General features: G+C 51.4%; 7 protein-coding genes across 7 annotated transcripts; 5 read left to right on the forward strand and 2 right to left on the reverse strand.

Moving 5' to 3' along the window:
* The first annotated feature begins 368 nt into the window (after window positions 1-368).
* EDD37DRAFT_52301 (endopolyphosphatase) lies at window positions 369-3,121 on the forward strand. The gene is made up of 2 exons (XM_062813639.1): window positions 369-957; window positions 1,014-3,121. The coding sequence occupies exons 1-2, from the start codon at window positions 792-794 to the stop codon at window positions 2,861-2,863; spliced, it is 2,016 nt and encodes a 671-aa protein (XP_062675353.1). The 5' UTR covers window positions 369-791; the 3' UTR covers window positions 2,864-3,121.
* A 114-nt stretch (window positions 3,122-3,235) lies between these two features.
* On the forward strand, window positions 3,236-4,056 carry EDD37DRAFT_645224 (uncharacterized protein; the record flags this gene model as incomplete). The annotated part of the gene is made up of 4 exons (XM_062817614.1): window positions 3,236-3,549; window positions 3,614-3,629; window positions 3,694-3,796; window positions 3,890-4,056. 4 exons carry the CDS (start codon window positions 3,236-3,238, stop codon window positions 4,054-4,056), a joined length of 600 nt encoding a protein of 199 aa, XP_062675354.1.
* A 1,966-nt stretch (window positions 4,057-6,022) lies between these two features.
* Window positions 6,023-9,286, forward strand: EDD37DRAFT_645225 (uncharacterized protein; the record flags this gene model as incomplete). The annotated part of the gene is made up of 1 exon (XM_062817615.1): window positions 6,023-9,286. One exon carries the CDS (start codon window positions 6,023-6,025, stop codon window positions 9,284-9,286), a length of 3,264 nt encoding a protein of 1,087 aa, XP_062675355.1.
* Window positions 9,287-9,674: 388 nt separating this feature from the next.
* EDD37DRAFT_671291 (major facilitator superfamily domain-containing protein) lies at window positions 9,675-11,594 on the forward strand (the record flags this gene model as incomplete). Its single annotated transcript, XM_062819402.1, has 4 exons — window positions 9,675-10,102; window positions 10,177-10,644; window positions 10,711-10,852; window positions 10,916-11,594. 4 exons carry the CDS (start codon window positions 9,675-9,677, stop codon window positions 11,333-11,335), a joined length of 1,458 nt encoding a protein of 485 aa, XP_062675356.1. The 3' UTR covers window positions 11,336-11,594.
* EDD37DRAFT_52133 (heat shock 70kDa protein 5) lies at window positions 11,401-13,510 on the reverse strand. The gene has a single exon (XM_062813637.1). The coding sequence runs from the start codon at window positions 13,386-13,388 to the stop codon at window positions 11,655-11,657; it is 1,734 nt and encodes a 577-aa protein (XP_062675357.1). The 5' UTR covers window positions 13,389-13,510; the 3' UTR covers window positions 11,401-11,654.
* A 128-nt stretch (window positions 13,511-13,638) lies between these two features.
* On the forward strand, window positions 13,639-14,823 carry EDD37DRAFT_617098 (exosome complex exonuclease RRP40). The gene has a single exon (XM_062815706.1). The coding sequence runs from the start codon at window positions 13,716-13,718 to the stop codon at window positions 14,451-14,453; it is 738 nt and encodes a 245-aa protein (XP_062675358.1). The 5' UTR covers window positions 13,639-13,715; the 3' UTR covers window positions 14,454-14,823.
* Window positions 14,821-15,961, reverse strand: EDD37DRAFT_617109 (putative 40S ribosomal protein S27). Its single transcript, XM_062815707.1, has 3 exons — window positions 15,674-15,961; window positions 15,461-15,523; window positions 14,821-15,403 (listed from the first exon to the last, which is right to left on the reverse strand). Exons 1-3 carry the CDS (start codon window positions 15,674-15,676, stop codon window positions 15,221-15,223), a joined length of 249 nt encoding a protein of 82 aa, XP_062675359.1. The 5' UTR covers window positions 15,677-15,961; the 3' UTR covers window positions 14,821-15,220.
* Window positions 15,962-16,060: the final 99 nt, after the last annotated feature.

Consider the following 16,060-nt stretch of genomic DNA (forward strand, 5'->3'; position numbering starts at 1 on the left):
CGTCGCGTGGATCTAGTCGGAAGGCACCACAAAACGATATATCCCATGCAAAAGGCCACCGGCCCCCATACCAAGCCATTATCGTCCTTTGTCCTCAAGCGTTGATAGGCAAAGTGGCCTGTCAGCCCTGCTGAAGGAGGGTGGCAGTCCCGTCATCTGAGGACACACGTGTAGGACTGGACCAAGCTTATTGGCTTTGGCAGCGTTGAATCGCAAGATCAAGTTTGTGGATTGTGCGCTTGTTCCATGGGGCACGCACGATGCAGTCAAATTATCTATAAGGATGTCACACGAGTATTGTCAACAGATCGACTCAAATGTTGAGACCTCATACTCCCAATATTCGACCTTGTATTTTCGCTTTGGCATCCTACCAGCAATTCGTTCTGTGCTGTGTGCGGTATTGGAGAAACCTCGGCTGGACCTGAAATCGTGGGGGGTTTTCTCTTTCCTTTGCCTCGTCGGGGAAAAGCTCCAGATTTTGGTCTCTAGGCGCTCGTCTGGTGCCGAAGGCCCGAAGAAGGTGCCTGGAAAATCCTTGCGGAAAAACCCTCCGCAAATTATCGCTTCTCATTCGTGCACAGATTGAGGACTATTCGATCGACTTCACCCTACGGGGCCGTCATCTGCCACCAAACTGCGCATGCTGAGTGTGCTGCCTGCCTCATCCCACATTCTTTCGTTCGACCAGCCAGTCTTTACCAGTCGCAAATCCGTACTGTGAAACGGTTTCTTGCGTGTTGTCGGGTCACTACTCATGCTGTCAATGCTGCAACTACCCCCTTCTTGAAATGGTTCGCTTTACCGGCGGCCTGCTGTTGTTTGCGGCCTTTACAGCAGCAGCGCCTCCGGACTTGTTGTCAAACAAGCATTACCCTCAACAGGCTGTCATAAAGCCGCCATCCAAAGCGCAGCCTAAACCCAGAAAATTGCAGGGCAGATTTCTGCACATTACAGGTACACAAGACTGAGCTTGAGGTCCTGCGCGCAACACTAACAAAAAAATTCTGCAGACATCCACCCCGATCCCTTTTACGAAGTTGGCTCCGATCCTGGAGAGGCCTGTCACCACGGCAAAGGTCAAGCGGGTTACTATGGTGCCGAGGTGACCGAGTGTGACACGCCCTTTACACTGGTGAACGCGACCTTCAATTGGATCGAAGAGAATCTCAAAGACCAGGTTGACTTTGTTGTATGGACCGGTGACTCGGCTCGACACGACAACGATGAAGAGATCCCTCGGTCGGATAAACAGGTCATCAAGCTGAACAGATTTGTGGTGGACAAATTTGTCCAAGTCTTTGGCAAGCCCGACAACCTCGACGATCCTGACCCTACCAATGATTTTGTCGTTCCAATTGTTCCAACCTTTGGGAACAACGACATCCTTCCTCACAACATCTTCACTCCCGGCCCGAATAAGTGGACGCGTGCGTACTGGAGTATTTGGAACAAATTTGTGCCGGAAGCGCAGAGACACTCTTTCGCAAGAGGAGGGTGGTTTTTTACGGAGGTCATACCAAGCAAATTGGCAGTCTTCAGCCTCAACACGTTGTACTTCTTCGACTCGAATTCGGCGGTCGATGGCTGTGATCTGAAGTCGGAACCGGGCTACGAGCATATGGAGTGGCTGCGCATTCAACTTCAATTCTTGCGGCAACGAGGCATGAAAGCCATCCTGACAGGTCACGTACCACCTGCGAGGACGGAAAGTAAACAGAGTTGGGATGAGAGTTGCTATCAAAAATACACTTTATGGTTGCGGCAATATCGGGACGTTGTGATATTTTCGACGTTTGGCCACATGAACCTTGATCATTTCAAGTTTCAAGATGAGAAAGACTTGAAATACGATTTCAAGTTCGAACGTATTATGAACGAGGATGTGACGCGGTCAGAAACATCTGTGCCCGACACCAACGCTGAGAACTTCACCATGGCTGCCAAGGCAACATATCTAAACGAGTTGCGAAACGAATGGTCCGAGTTACCGAGTCCACCTCATGGGTACACATACGGGCAGTCAATGTCTTACGATGAAGTTGACGTTAAAAAGAAAGGGAAGAAGCGGAAGGATGACGAAAAAGAGTATCGAAAATTCCTCAAAGCCATTGGTGGGGAGTGGGGAGAACGGTACAGCCTCACACTGGTGTCGCCAAGTGTGGTTCCAAACTTCTTTCCTACCCTCCGCATTGTCGAGTACAACATCACCGGGTTGGAGGATCATCATCCAGCCATTGGTGTGATAGGAACGCCTGCTAAGATGGCGGATCTTGACGTGGTGGATGCGCTTGAAGATGTGTTCTCAAACGATGATGAAGCCGAACTGGAAGAGGAATCATCGGGAGAGATGCACGATATGAAGAAGAAAAAGAAAAAGAAAGGTAAAAAGAAGAAGCCCAAGAAACCCGGCTTCCACGTGCCGAAACCACCATCAAAATCATCACCTCCGGGACCAGGGTACTCGCCTCAACCGCTTTCCATGATCTCTTACACGCAGCTCTATGCCAATTTGACCAAAATACATGAACAGATCGGGAAGGACAAGAAGGGAGCGGACCCAGATAAACATTTTGAATATCACGTGGAATATACGACCAACGACGACATCTATGGAATGAAAGACTTGACAGTCAGGTCGTGGCTAGATCTGGCGGAGAGGATAGGGCGGGAGACCTTGGCCAGTCCTGATACGAAAAGCGTCGAAGATGACTTGAGTGTTGAGCAGTCTGATCCTGCAACGCTAACGAGGCACCAAAAAGGGAAGTCGAAGACGATGAAGAATCATCTATGGAAAACTTTCATCAAGCGTGCTTTCGTGCATACGAAACCTGATGAGGATATTGAGCAGGACTTTGGATGATGATGAGGGGGTGGCCCGATCATGTATACCATTCCACGACTTACGCTAATATAACGATGCTATGAGGGTTTACGGTAATTAAATGGCATTCTCTGTGCCTTATATATCACTTGTTACCCATTGATGAGTACGAGTATAATGGCTACTGTAGGTGCTTGCGGGGTAAGCTATAGAAGCCTCCAAGCCGTCGATCATTGCGGGGGGATGCACACCGAGTTCTCGATCGAAATGCTTTGCAGAGTCACCGTCGTGTCTCCATATTACAATGGTACTATTCATGATTTAACACCGAAATTCGCGCATCGCCGAGATGACAAGTTGCGGCTCCCATCGCTGAGTACCTGGAGTAGCGGAACATGTTATTGTTCGATCATGGCAACCACTAATACCGCTGATGAACCTCCCTCATCTACCACAGTCCCAGAGCCTGTTACAACTACGGCGACAGACTACCCGTCGCTGCAACCAGCCTTGCACCTACGCGTCGGCACGTGGTCCCCAACCGTCGTGGGCTCATTGTCACGAGGGACGCCCTTAACAGTCGTGCCACTCGTGGGTGGGACATTGGTATCTGAGCCAGGGTACCCAGTCCGTGTCGACGCATCAATGAGAGGCAACGGCGCTGATTACGTTCATACCGACCCGGACGGCGGGAGGATGCGGTTACGGACTGACTTGGTCATGGCGTAGGTTGTGCTTCCGTTTGCTTAAGTCGGGTACAAGTAAGGCTGATCGTGTTTCTCTTGACAGGGACGACAACGGGGAGGTATGTCAAGCTGAACCGTCTGGCATGGGTACTGGGACTGACCTGATTGTGTCGATGCGCATAGACGATCCACGTGCATTACACGGGAATCGTTGATATCAATGCTGATATGCGTCGGATTCTCGGCCGGAGTGAGAATGCGAGGTCGACGGAGTATGGGCACGCGTGTACGTTTACCCCAATCCCCCGTGTCTCGGCAGATGGCAGGATTTCAATAACAGTCTGTGTTCCTTGTTGGTGCCAACGCTAACGCTCAGAAGTTATCCATGTGACATTCGAGACGGGGTCGATGCGATACAAGGCGCTAGAACAGGGGGTGTTCGTTGGCGCGGGAAGATTTGTACTTGAGGAGGGCGACTTGAAGGTTGAATACCGAATTAGCCAGGTTTGCAAGGGCAGTGGCCTGGCTGAGGAAGGGTCGGCTTGATACTCGCGTGCGCCAGAGCCAGGGTGTAGTCGTTGTAACAACCTGTAGGACGTGGGTGGCGGGTACCCGGGAACAATCCAACGCCTTAGACCATAGACAGGCCGGCTTCAAAGTCATGATCCGGCGAGCAACGGCGCTCTCTCATCGTTACGGTTCTGAATGTTGCGCTGTAGCGCCCGATAGGCACCGCTCGTCATTGTAGCATCCTCTTGACGCTGACGTCTCCGCATCCACTTGGGAGTCCGACTCCGCACTCTCCACCAATCCTTCTGGCGTGCTCTCCATCTCCGTCCAGCCCATCTGCCGAGGAGGGCCGCCAACCATATCAGCAACACACCAACGAGGGTGCCCAGCACAGCAACGACAACGCTGACAAACGTCATGCTTGAGCACCGGCAACTGAAGGGGCGGGCACGTAGTTCCCATCGCTCGCGCCAGCCCAGTGGGCATATCTCGTCAGTCTTGATTGGCACGAGAATGCCGAACGGATACTGGAAGACTGTGTTCGGCACACACGTCTGTGATGTCCCGCACCATGAGCATGGATACGGATTCGAAGATGACAAGCATGCTGGACAGTGTGGTTTGGTCCAGCAGTGGAAAAAGAGGTCTAGGTCATCGCCTGGGGTGGTGCTGGTGTTGGCGTCGAGCAAATCTCTGATTCGGGCGGGTAGCAAAGACTCTTGACATATCTGGTCCGTCATTTCCAGAACTGTCTGCATTCATGGTAAGTTGAGATCTTAATACAACGCAAGTGCCCAAGATCAGATTTGAATGTACTCGTAGTCGATGACGAGGCTGAAGTACTGGTCACGCACGTGGTATCACGTGAGAGGCCTTCTCCACAACTCACCTCATCTCCGGCACAACAACTGCCACCTTCTCTTGACAACACTCTCTGTGCTTCATTGCCAACACAGAACAGCAAGTCATGGAAGCTCTCGCTGCTACAGTGCGAACTGTGGAGTGGATGACCGTTGTGCTTGACTGGTAGTCGACTCGGCCTCTCTGGCTGATAGCCATGGAACCCATCCCCTCGGCGTCTGCCCCCTTGGGACTCGGTCGTGAGGTGCTTGATATGGCTTGGATTGCCTGCGGATAGACTCAAGCAAATTTCTTTGCTCGAGTGTCCACCAGGGAGCTGGTCTACCCCCAGGCTGTCAGCCTCGGCTGCGTGCAACGATGTCGTGCTGCGGCTCTTGTGCCTTGCGCACAGCGGCCATTCCAGCACCGGACCCGAGTCGGCACGAGGACGCTGCGCTGCCATCATGATGAGAAAAGCTCGGGGACATCTTATCGCTCTTTCTGGCTACACACCTCAACAGACGTTGGATTGGTTTTCTGCGGACCCTCTGCAGCATGCGAGACTTGGTGGTAGTCCAGTAAGCGTCTTTGGCTGCGTTACTGCCAGATCCAAGGCGAAAATGGATCCTCGACCTCCCAAAAGCCTTTCATCTTCACAGGAGCGTATGCGCTATCCGAGCATAGATTGGCAAAAGCAAAACTGCCTCTTTGTCTTCGTACACAAAGGAGCCACAAAGAATACCCCCACAATGCGGCACCTACTGGAGCGAAAAACAGATGGAAAACTTACCGTCTTGGTTGCGCAGCTGTTACCTCGCTGCTTAATGTCGACTCACCTATCGAGGCTCTGGTATACATATTGTTGTGGCTGCGAAACGGCCAGCATCTTGCGTTGTGACTTGGCGAAGCATACTCTAGTTCTGCCGCACCACTGCCTGAGAAGAGCGTGAACAGCAGAGAGGGAAACCAATTCACTGCCTCAAATTCCCCAGCGACCGCCTTGTCTCCTCCGCCAAGGGGCATACCTGCCTGCGGTATAATCACTGCGAGGCAAAAACCATCATGTCACATCTTTCCTCCTCATCAAACTTACACTCCTCCTCATCACTCTTGCAGAACAACATACCTTCGAGAGATCATAGTTCCTTACTAGACATTCGCCATGGCAGGCTTCAACACCATGATCAGTGCCCTTGCGGCGGTCATGCTGTTGGTTCAGCAAAAGGCGGACGACTGTTTGTTTCTGCTCAATCTCAAACTCACTTCTTTAACACACTTCTTCCGCGAAACCTTGACCCTTCCTGCGCCTCCTCCAGTCACTCAATATGTCACCAAAATAGTCCACAAGACTCATACAGCCACACCAACGACTGTCACCACAATTCTAGCACCAGCTACGACCCTGGAATACATCACAGCACCCACCATGACCGGCCCATACCGAGAATTTCCTGAAGAAGTGCAATTCCACAGCTTCGTTGATACAAGCCCGTTGCGCTGGCTCCTGCTTGGGTATTTTGTCTTCACATTTCTTTTCGTCCTTTTGACCTGCGCACTCTGGCTACGGCAACATAAGAGAAGACAACTTCGTATGAAGGCTGGAAGAAAGAGTCGGAAAGGAAACCAAGAACTTGTCCTGTCCATTCCAACAATGTTGATTCGGACCTTGTTTGCTATACGCCTTCTGTTCTCATTCATCGGACACGTCATCTTCTCCAGTGAACCAGATTATGAATTCATACCTCTTACGAACATACTCATCGAAACGAAGATGTCGCTCTGGACGAAGTTCAAGACGGCTCTTGGGAAACTCTACGCAGTCATTGCACCACCAATCTCCAGATTCGTGTCAAGGATCGTCACTTTCTCTATTTCTGCACTGCATTGCATCTGTGCAGTCATTGCAATCATTGCACCAGGAGTTATGGCTTTCTCAATCTCTTCATATCGCTGCCTCCACGGTGCATTCTTCTGGCTCTCACAAGCATCTCGGGAATACGTCCTCGAACCTTTCGGCGAGCATGTTTGGCCGACGCTCTGCACATCCGTCGTGTGCTTTCTCCGAGACTACCTATGGTGGTTTGCCCAGGATTGTGCTGGGCCTGTTCTCGCAGACGCATTCATCGCTCCTATCCAAATGGCATTTCAGAAACCGACTCTGAAAACTCGACAGACACGAAGCCACAGCCGCATGCCAACAGACGCTGGAACATCCTCACTGAACAGCTTTACGCCCAACCTCATGGCAACCCCTGCTCAACCCAACAACTTTCAGGTGCCATATACTCCCGGTAGTGGAACGCTTCAAACACCGAATCCACAACATCTGTCTCCGGTGAACCACCAACTCCATCTTCGCGTCGAGCAAGAAAACAAATCACTCCGTCAAGATGTTCACTCACTGAAGAAGAAACTGGAACGCGAACAGGCAAAACGTGAAGACGCCGAATTGCGCGCAAAGAACGAACAGGAAATCAATGACAAGGTCCACTCGGGCTTGATTGACATACAAGAGAAGCAGCAACGACTTGAAGCTAGGTATGCTTCTGTGGCCGTCAAGAAGCCTGAACCTGTCATCACACATTTCAAATCCCCTGGCGAAGACTCCAAACCAGTCACAGAGAAACCTGTCACCATTATTAGGAAGCACACTCAGGGACACAAGCCTCGCTCCGAACGTTTGAGGACGGTGCGACCTCTCCACCCACGCGTCAGCATTTTCAGAAAGTCGGCAGAACTATTCAGAAAGTCAGTAGAACAGCGTACAGCTCGTAACGCTAAGCTTGTGCGAATCCATAAGAAGCACATGCTTGAACTGCTCGCTTCTCAAGACGTTACTCCAGCTCAGAACACTGCTCAAGGCGTTACTCCAGATGGTAATACTGCTCAAGGCGTTACTCCAGATGAAAACACTGCTCTGCTGGGTCTTGAGAACACGATTCAACAGCAATCATTGAAACTACAGCGAAGCTCGGACACACTGCGTGACTACCAGACGGCCCTTGAAGGGCAGGTATCTCGAATCAATGAACTTACCACGTCGACCCAAGGCAAGGATCGTCAAATCACAGAACTCATTCAACAGGCTGGTAATCTTCAGTCTCAAATCAATGAGCTTACCACATCAACGCAAGGCAAGGATCGTCAGATTGCAGAAATCAATCAACACGTTGGTAATCTTCAGTCTCAAGTCAATGAACTTACTACGTCGACGCAAAACAAGGATCGTCATATTGCAGAACTCAACCAACACGTTGGGAACCGTGACATAGAGATCGATCGCCAGAGACAGGTCATCCAGCAACAGAATGCCAACATCAACAGCATGACAGTCAATGGTGTCAACCAGGAAGGCGCTCGTGTCAGAGAGGCACAGGTGGCATTGGAGGAGGAGAGAACTCGAAGTCAACGCCTCGAGCAAGCTCGCAATGAGCAGGAGTCTGCATTGGCTCAATTGAGACAGAATGCCAACGACGGGAACGCCAGGATCCAACAGCTCGAAACCGAGACGGCCACGTTGCGCGCCCAGACCGCTATGAACGGCGTCCTCCAGGCAACGACTGAGGACCATCGGCGTCGCAATGAAGGTCTTCGACAAGAACTGGACCAGGTCAGAGGCGAGTTGGACGACGCCTACCTCACCATCAGTGGTCTCGGAGGTGGTAACGATGAGACGAACACCTTGCTCAATGACAGTGATGCCGTGGTGGTGACTGGAGGGGCGGGAGCTTATCAGCCTGTAAACGAGTACTCGGCCACCGAGATAGAGGAATATGACCCTGCCGCTTTGATCGCAGCAGGGGTCCTTGATGGCGTTGTGGGGTTCAACAGCACGGCAGCTGGCCCATCAGCCCCACGACCACCACCATCTCCTCCGGCGTCGATTCCTGGCTTGGGTTTTGCTGAAGACGGCGAGTCGTTGCCTAAATTTCCCAAGCGAATACTCAAAAAACCAAAGTCACGTCTGAGGCGGCCAGAAGGCCTCAATCCTCCCACCGTCTTCTCTGCTGGTGGCGGTGCCCGCGTCAACCCCTTTGCCGGTCTCGCTGCTGGTGGCGGTCCAACCGTCAATCCCTCCCCCATGAACGTGCCAAACCTGGCGTACGCGGCGGCCAATGCGGCACCAGCACCAGGTACTGTCCCGGCGGCGGCCCCGGTCCAGCCAGGAGTGCCTGCTGGGTTCACTTCGACAGCGCTAGGTCAAGTAGCTGCGTTGAGTGTCGAACAATTGCACCAACTGGCAATGAATGCCCCCGCCAGGGCAGCGAGGCAGGCCTCGGAAGACGGTCAGGTGTCGTCCGAAGAAAACCAAGACGACGCGGACTTTGATGCGGCGTTTGACCGGGCGTACGAGGAATTGGATGCAGAAGAATCTGCTGTGAGAGAGTATAGCACCGACGACGCTAGAGACGAAGAGTCTGAGTAGGGAGTCAAACAGGGTCACCAACGGAGGAATACGGGTTACGTGGGGAGGAATACGGGGTGCCAATTGGAGGAGGAATAGGGTCAACGAAAGGAGGATGAGAAGGGCATAGTGAGAGCATGAAAGTGTACGAGAACGACCACAAGAGCATAAGCAAGGAATGAATACATATGATTGTTCATCCAGTCGTCTTTAAAATGTATGTCACTGTGCGCTCCACTTTTACGCTCACATAAAGCCGAGCAACCTGATATGACCGAGCGAGCGTGTAAACTTGAAACGATTCCTCATCTTTTGTCATAAATACACCGAATACACCGTACGTGAATTTAGGGTTCTCTAATATCCAGACAACTGACAGAATCTTGTGCGCAGAAGCCGAGTGACAAATATGGCGGACACTCACGCGGAAGAGGGCGAGGGCAATACCAGCACTTCCTCAAAGATCCTTCGACCGTTCAAAGCCTTTCTGCGAGAACTTGGATTGATCACACTGTTCCACGCATCAACAGACACCAAGATCCTCATTCTGCAGCGGTTTGTCCGGCTCTTCGCGTATGGCGGCTCAACATTGATCCTGGCATCGTACCTCTCGGCCCTGGGCATCTCAGATGAGCGAATCGGGCTGTTCATGACACTCACGCTCGTTGGCGACGTCTTCATCAGCTGGACCCTGACACAGATTGCTGACCAATTGGGCCGTCGTTGGATTCTGGTGTTGGGCGCAGCGTTGATGAGCGTTGCAGGCGTCGTCTTCGGCCTGAGCGGAAATTACTGGATTTTACTTGCTGGTGCTATTGTCGGTGTCATTAGTCCTAGGTGAGGATCCCCTTCAATCCACCCAGTAAATGAGGCCTCCGGAGGCAGTGGGACATGACTAATGAAGCCTGTAGTGGCAATGAAATCGGCCCATTCCGAGCGATCGAAGAGTCAACCCTAGCCCATCTCACCGCCAGCGGCGACCGCAGCGACATCTACGCATGGTACTCTCTGATCGGAACTGCCGGTACAGCACTCGGCTTCATCGCGTCAGGCTGGATCATCACGTTCCTGCGCGACGAGAAGCATTTCAGTGACATACGCGCTTACCGGATCATTTACTTCGTTTACACAGCTGTTGGTATCGTCAAGTTGGGGCTTGCGTTGTTATTGAGCAAGGAATGTGAGGTTCATGCTCAGCCGAAGACTGCTAATCCGAGTGAGACGGCGCCACTGCTTGGAGACGGTCCACGAAAAGACGATGCGAAGAAGAATAAGCGCTGGAGATTGTTGCCGGATATCAGCAAGGAGAGTCAAGTTGTGCTTGTGCAGTTGTGTATTTTGTTTGCGTTCGACAATTTTGCGAGCGGACTTGCACCGGTGTAAGTACCACCACCATCTTGCTGCATACGTTTTGTCGGACAGAGTATAGCTGACGCATCGAGCAGGTCTTGGGTGACGTTCTACTTCAAGCGCAGATTCGACCTGTCCGAGGGGAGACTCGGGTCCATTTTCTCCGTGACCGGCGTCATATCTGCCATCTCTATGCTCGTCGCGTCGTCTATCTCCAAGAGGATTGGCAATGTCAAGGTAAGCCTTCGCGCTCTAGGCTTGGTCACGCTTGGGTTATGCTGACCTGATGGGTGCTTCTAGACCATGGTTTTCACCCACCTCCCGTCAGCGATTTGTCTGGCTCTGATACCCATTCCCTCGACGCTAGCTGGCGCGCTTGTCTTCCTGATCGGTCGAGCCTGTACGCAGGTCATGGACGTTGCGCCGCGATCCGCGTTCCTGGCTGCTATCGTTCTGCCGCATGAGCGGACTGCTGTTATGGGTACAATCAACGTGGTCAAGACGTGCGCGCAGAGTCTGGGTCCCGTCATCACTGGTATTCTCGGCACTCATAATCTCTTCTGGGTTGCGTTCGTTGCAGCTGGGTCACTGAAGGCAACATATGATTTGGGATTGCTTGCACTCTTTGCCGAGAGGAAGAGTCGTGAAGAGAGGGTTGCTGAGCGAATTGACCCTGAGCAGGCGGCGACCGGTGCTGGGGCATCAGGGCAAGGCGCTTAAGAAGCTCGCGACACTGTATTTTTCGAAATGGGGAAGCGTGGTTGCATTCAAGAACGGAGTGTGTTAGTATTGATGGTCGAAAACGATCCAGTCAAGGTATCACTGAGAGGCAAGATGGGATATGAGAGACTGTACGCACATTGTATGAGATATTGTATTCTCGAGCAATTGAGCCAATGCAGCTCACACCGATCCTGATCCGTAGGTATCATGACCGTCTATGTTCATAGCCATACAAAAACAGTGCATTCTTTTATTCCGCCTGCAAGGAAAAACCAAGTATCATCACGCCACGCCATGCTACTCAGCGAGAAGCGATTCAAGCACTGCCGTTCTGAGTCGTCGCCTTCGCCTTGATTTCTCCTCTGATACCGCCTTGCCCTTTGACAGGTCGAGCCGTAATTGACAAAGACATATCAGCATCGACGTTGACCATGACTTCCACCTTCGAGCCCTTCTTGAGGTCTTTGAGGACGAACTCTGCAAGCGGCTGCGTGGTTTTCCAGATCTTCTCACGGATTTCCTCGGGCTCGTCATCCTCATCATCCTCGTCATCTTCGTCCTCATCATCGTCTTCCTTGGTGCCGTTTGTATCCGGTTTCGCCTTCGGCTCCTCTTTGGTGACTTTAATCTCACGCTCACCTTCAGTGATGCGGATGAGAACATCACCCTGGAGACCCTCGATGACTTGGGTTCTCCGTGCGGGGACTGCCGTGGCTGGCGGGATGATGACGGTGAATGCGTCGGAGGATTGGCCGGTATATTGATAGCCGATGGCGGCTGTCAGGTGTGGCGTAACAGTAACCATCTCGTGTGTAGACTGATCAATATCTTCCTTGTCGAATTCTTGGATCAGAGAGGCTTGCAGAGCTGCTCCTCTTGCGGACAACTCGGACGGGTTAAGTGCGGAAGGAGTGGTTGCGGGTGCCAAAACTTTCGTCGTCTCGGGGAACAGTGCCTCGATGTTGCTAGCGATCTTCGGCGTGTGCGAACTGCCGCCGGATAGAATGACTTCGTCAATGTCGAGCACGTCAAGATCTGCCTTTTTGATGACTTCCTCGACCAGACGAGCGAAGCGGCCGAATGTCTTGAGCGCGATGATCTCATAACGACTTCTGTTGATTGTAGATCTGAAGTCAATACCGTCTGCAAGACTTTCCACGCTGAATGTTGCACTGGTGCTCTGACTGAGGGTCTTCTTGACGGCCTCTGACTCAAGCTTCAGCTTGGCCAGGCTTCTCTCATTCTTCCTGGGATCGGTCTTGTTTTTCTTCTCAAACTCTTTTGCAAAGTGGTCGACCAGGACCTGATCCAATTGTGCACCACCAAGTTCATAGTCATGCGCAGTTGCAAGAATGCTGTACATTCCTCCTCTTGAAGCAATGACCGCAACATCAGATCGCGTACCACCAAAGTCGGCGACGATCACAGTCTTATCGGCGGTGGTGGCAGCCTCTGACCGAGAGTCGTATGCTAGTAGAGCGGCAATAGGCTCAGGGATAAATTGCAGGATTTCCACCTTGATGTTGGCAGCAGCTTTTGTTAATGCATCCTTTTGCTCTTCATTGGTATCTGTGGGGATGGCGACAACAGCCGCATTGACGGTCTTGCCAGTGAAGTCAGCCGCAGAGTTTTGCAGCCTGCGTAGGTGCCGCGTGGTAACCTCCGAGACAGGGATTTTGGATTGTTCCTCATCTTCCTTCTCTTGCACTGAAAAGACAATCTGACCGTCGCTCTCGAGAGGGTGTGCGGAGGCATGACAAGGTGTAGGGTCTATCGACTTGTAGTCCTTTCCAACGAAGTCTCTGAAGTATGCAATCGTATTCTTGTTGTTTCGCACCAGCTGCGATTTGGCTTGTGTGCCATGGTATTCCTCTCCGTCAATGTACGAAAGGATAGAGGGGATCTGTCGGTCTCCTTCCTCGTTCGCAATGACCTCAACTTTGCCTTCACCAGAGATGTGTGCTATTGAACTGTACGAGTTGCCGAAGGAGATACCAATAGCATAATGCTCAGTTGAGCCCGTTTGGGACCCATTGGTTTCGTCGCTCATGCTGGTTCCAAAGATAAATTCGGGTGCGACGATCGTGTAGCCACCAAGGATTGACGCGATAAAGACTTAAGCAGCCGAGAAAAACCTCTGAACAGCAGTGCACTGTGTAAGGCACGTTTGGGGGATTGAGAGAACTCATCTGAACTTTTTCTTAAGCCTTGCGGGAGGAATTTGTGATATTGGGAAGGTTAACCGAGATCAGCCTTGTCGTCGTCGATTGGTCCAGACTTTTTTTCCTTTAATGAATGCAAGAACAACCATTCACAGACACCAAAACATCAAACCACCTCATCCTTGGGTTTTCAGAGCGGCCGACACTGAATCATAATGGCCACGATGCAGCTTCTACTTCCAGGAGATCATATCACCACAAATCAAGTACCGACATCTCAGAAGCGCAAAATAGGTCGCGGACTTCGACAAGATCCGGCTACAAATGACTTCACAGCCACCATCGGTGGACTGCTGGAAGTTGACTACCGCAAGAAGACCGCACAAATAGCTACCCCAGATGCTCGATACATACCCAAAGCGGGTGACCTTGTGATTGCTCAGTTTAAAGCATCATCAACAGACTTCTTCCATCTCTACATCAACTCACATTCACCACAAGCGATATTACCACAACTGGCATTCGAAGGCGCAACCAAAAAGACAAGACCCCAACTCAAAGCTAATGATCTTGTGTATGCCAAAGTTGTGTCAGCGCAGAAAAACATGGACATCGAACTGAGTTGTATGAATCCGTCAACAGGCAAGTCGGAGCCAGACGGTTTAGGTCCGCTTACAGGTGGTATGGTGTTCGATGTCAGCCCTGGGCTTGCAGACAGATTGTTGAAGAAGCAAGGGGTGTCAGCTTTGGACGACCTTGGATCAAGGCTGCCTGGTGGATTTGAAGTGGCTGTTGGCAGGAATGGCAAAGTCTGGGTAGACTGTCCCGAGGCTGGCGTGAAGGGGATTTGTGCCGTTGGGCGATGCCTGAGGGAGATGGACGAGAACGAACTACGGGAGAAAGAGCAGAAGAAGCTTGTCAACAGGATCATGGGCGAACTGGAGCGTGGATGAAAGGCGTTGGATTACCGGCCCATCATTCAACATAACTAACATCTCGCTACTGAGGCAGACGGCAGAGACACGAAAGTCGCTATGTGGCGGCGAAACGATTTGCTGAGGTCTACCGTCCTCCTGGAGGGCGCATTGCCCAGCCACGATGTCCACAAGTTGGGAGCAGCCATTATTCGGACGACAATCCCGCCCTGGCGTGGAGATTCATGCCCATGAGAAATGTGGACTACGAGAAGCAGGAGATTTGGCGACGGCCATTGATGGCCATGTGCGAGGTCAATAGGGCGGTGGGAATGTCTACAGGTGTAATGATATGGAAGAGATTGCAGTAGCTTACAGTCACGATAGCTGGAGAAGAACATTGATATGCTTTGTTGAAGATTTTATTGCTTGCCGCTGTACTACAAGTACATGACTATCCATCTTGCACCATGATCCAGCCTGAACGCAAGGTCGTTGGCCTCCTCAACATCAAGATCTGCCGTCCTCACATAACAACGAAGCGTATGTTCATGCAGACTCTTTTTGCCTCTGCCCGTCATCCCAAGCTGAAAAGACTTTTTCGTAAAGTAACCCCCATGCGTGTTGACAAAAAGCATCCTTTACGCTGTTGGTCGTTAAAAAAACAATGACATTTCCCCGCCATGTGTCAAGTCTTTTTTGCAAGATATCCGGAACTCCGAATCATCGTGATATCGGTGATAAGCCTGGGAATCCATCTTCTATCAAGCAAATATGCCATCAAATATCACACCATGCTGAGTCGTCTACTTTCTTCGGAATGAGCAGCCCTCTGTGAGTCTGGCTTTGCCACCGGTGGGCTGGCAGAGGACCGTTGAGCAGCCGGCGCAGACAACGACGGTTTGTGCGTGTGAGAAAACGGTGGTGATTGTGAAGCAGCCGGGGCACTTGACGTCCATGAAGAATGATCGAGGAGCTGGGACAAGGGTCTGCCGAGGATGTTAGATTTTCGACTCTTTTCCTCATCTCAATGTCCCTGATCGTACCTTGAGCTTGTGCTTGCGGGCCTCAGCCTGAGGCGTTGGGTTCAGGAGATCGACTGCGAGAACCTGTGATGAGCTTGTTAGCTATAATTCTTCGATTGAACTTGATGGCATTGGTGCTGATGGTTGTCGCAATTGATCGTGTGCTGAGCAGGTGCAGAGGGGGAACAAATTTGAAGTCATGGACTTTGCAGCATTGTATCGAAGTGTGCGTACCATTTTGACGGTGTGTTCGAATCAGAATCGGCTGATTAGGGTGTATTGAGCTGTTGCTTGATGCTGAGGAGACGGATAAAGATGTGATGGTCGAGCGACTTGCTGGTCGAGTGGCGGTTGAAATCGTCTTGCAGGAGTGTGCGAGAGAGACTCGATTTTGGCGCAATCTTGGCGGCAACCGCGCTAAACTACTTTTCCTCACGACTTTTCACACGTGATCCAGATCATTCTCTACCTTCTAGATTGCGTATCAATTCATCACAATCTGATTTTCTTTTGACTCAACATTGTCGCGAGAGTCATTGTGAAAAGAGTCAGTCTTTACATTGCTTGCAAAATTCTAGCTCTAGAACTGTCTAGCGGGTATCAGAGTCTTTCCAAATATAC

The sequence above is a fragment of the Exophiala viscosa genome (assembly GCF_022695815.1).
Source record: "Exophiala viscosa unplaced genomic scaffold EDD37scaffold_1, whole genome shotgun sequence".
Taxonomy (NCBI): Eukaryota; Fungi; Ascomycota; class Eurotiomycetes; order Chaetothyriales; family Herpotrichiellaceae; genus Exophiala; species Exophiala viscosa.

What these genes read in the sequence shown, in the direction of transcription:
- EDD37DRAFT_617098 (XM_062815706.1), top strand. Translation starts at nt 13,716, where the DNA reads ATGGCCACGATGCAGCTTCTACTTCCAGGAGATCATATCACCACAAAT.
- EDD37DRAFT_52133 (XM_062813637.1), bottom strand. Translation starts at nt 13,388, where the DNA reads ATGAGCGACGAAACCAATGGGTCCCAAACGGGCTCAACTGAGCATTAT.
- EDD37DRAFT_52301 (XM_062813639.1), top strand. Translation starts at nt 792, where the DNA reads ATGGTTCGCTTTACCGGCGGCCTGCTGTTGTTTGCGGCCTTTACAGCA. An exon ending in CAGATTTCTGCACATTACAG is followed by an intron (nt 958 to 1,013) that starts GTACACAAGACT and finishes AAAATTCTGCAG; the next exon opens with ACATCCACCCCGATCCCTTT.
- EDD37DRAFT_617109 (XM_062815707.1), bottom strand. An exon ending in CCCGCAAGCACAAGCTCAAG is followed by an intron (nt 15,404 to 15,460) that starts GTACGATCAGGG and finishes CATCCTCGGCAG; the next exon opens with ACCCTTGTCCCAGCTCCTCG.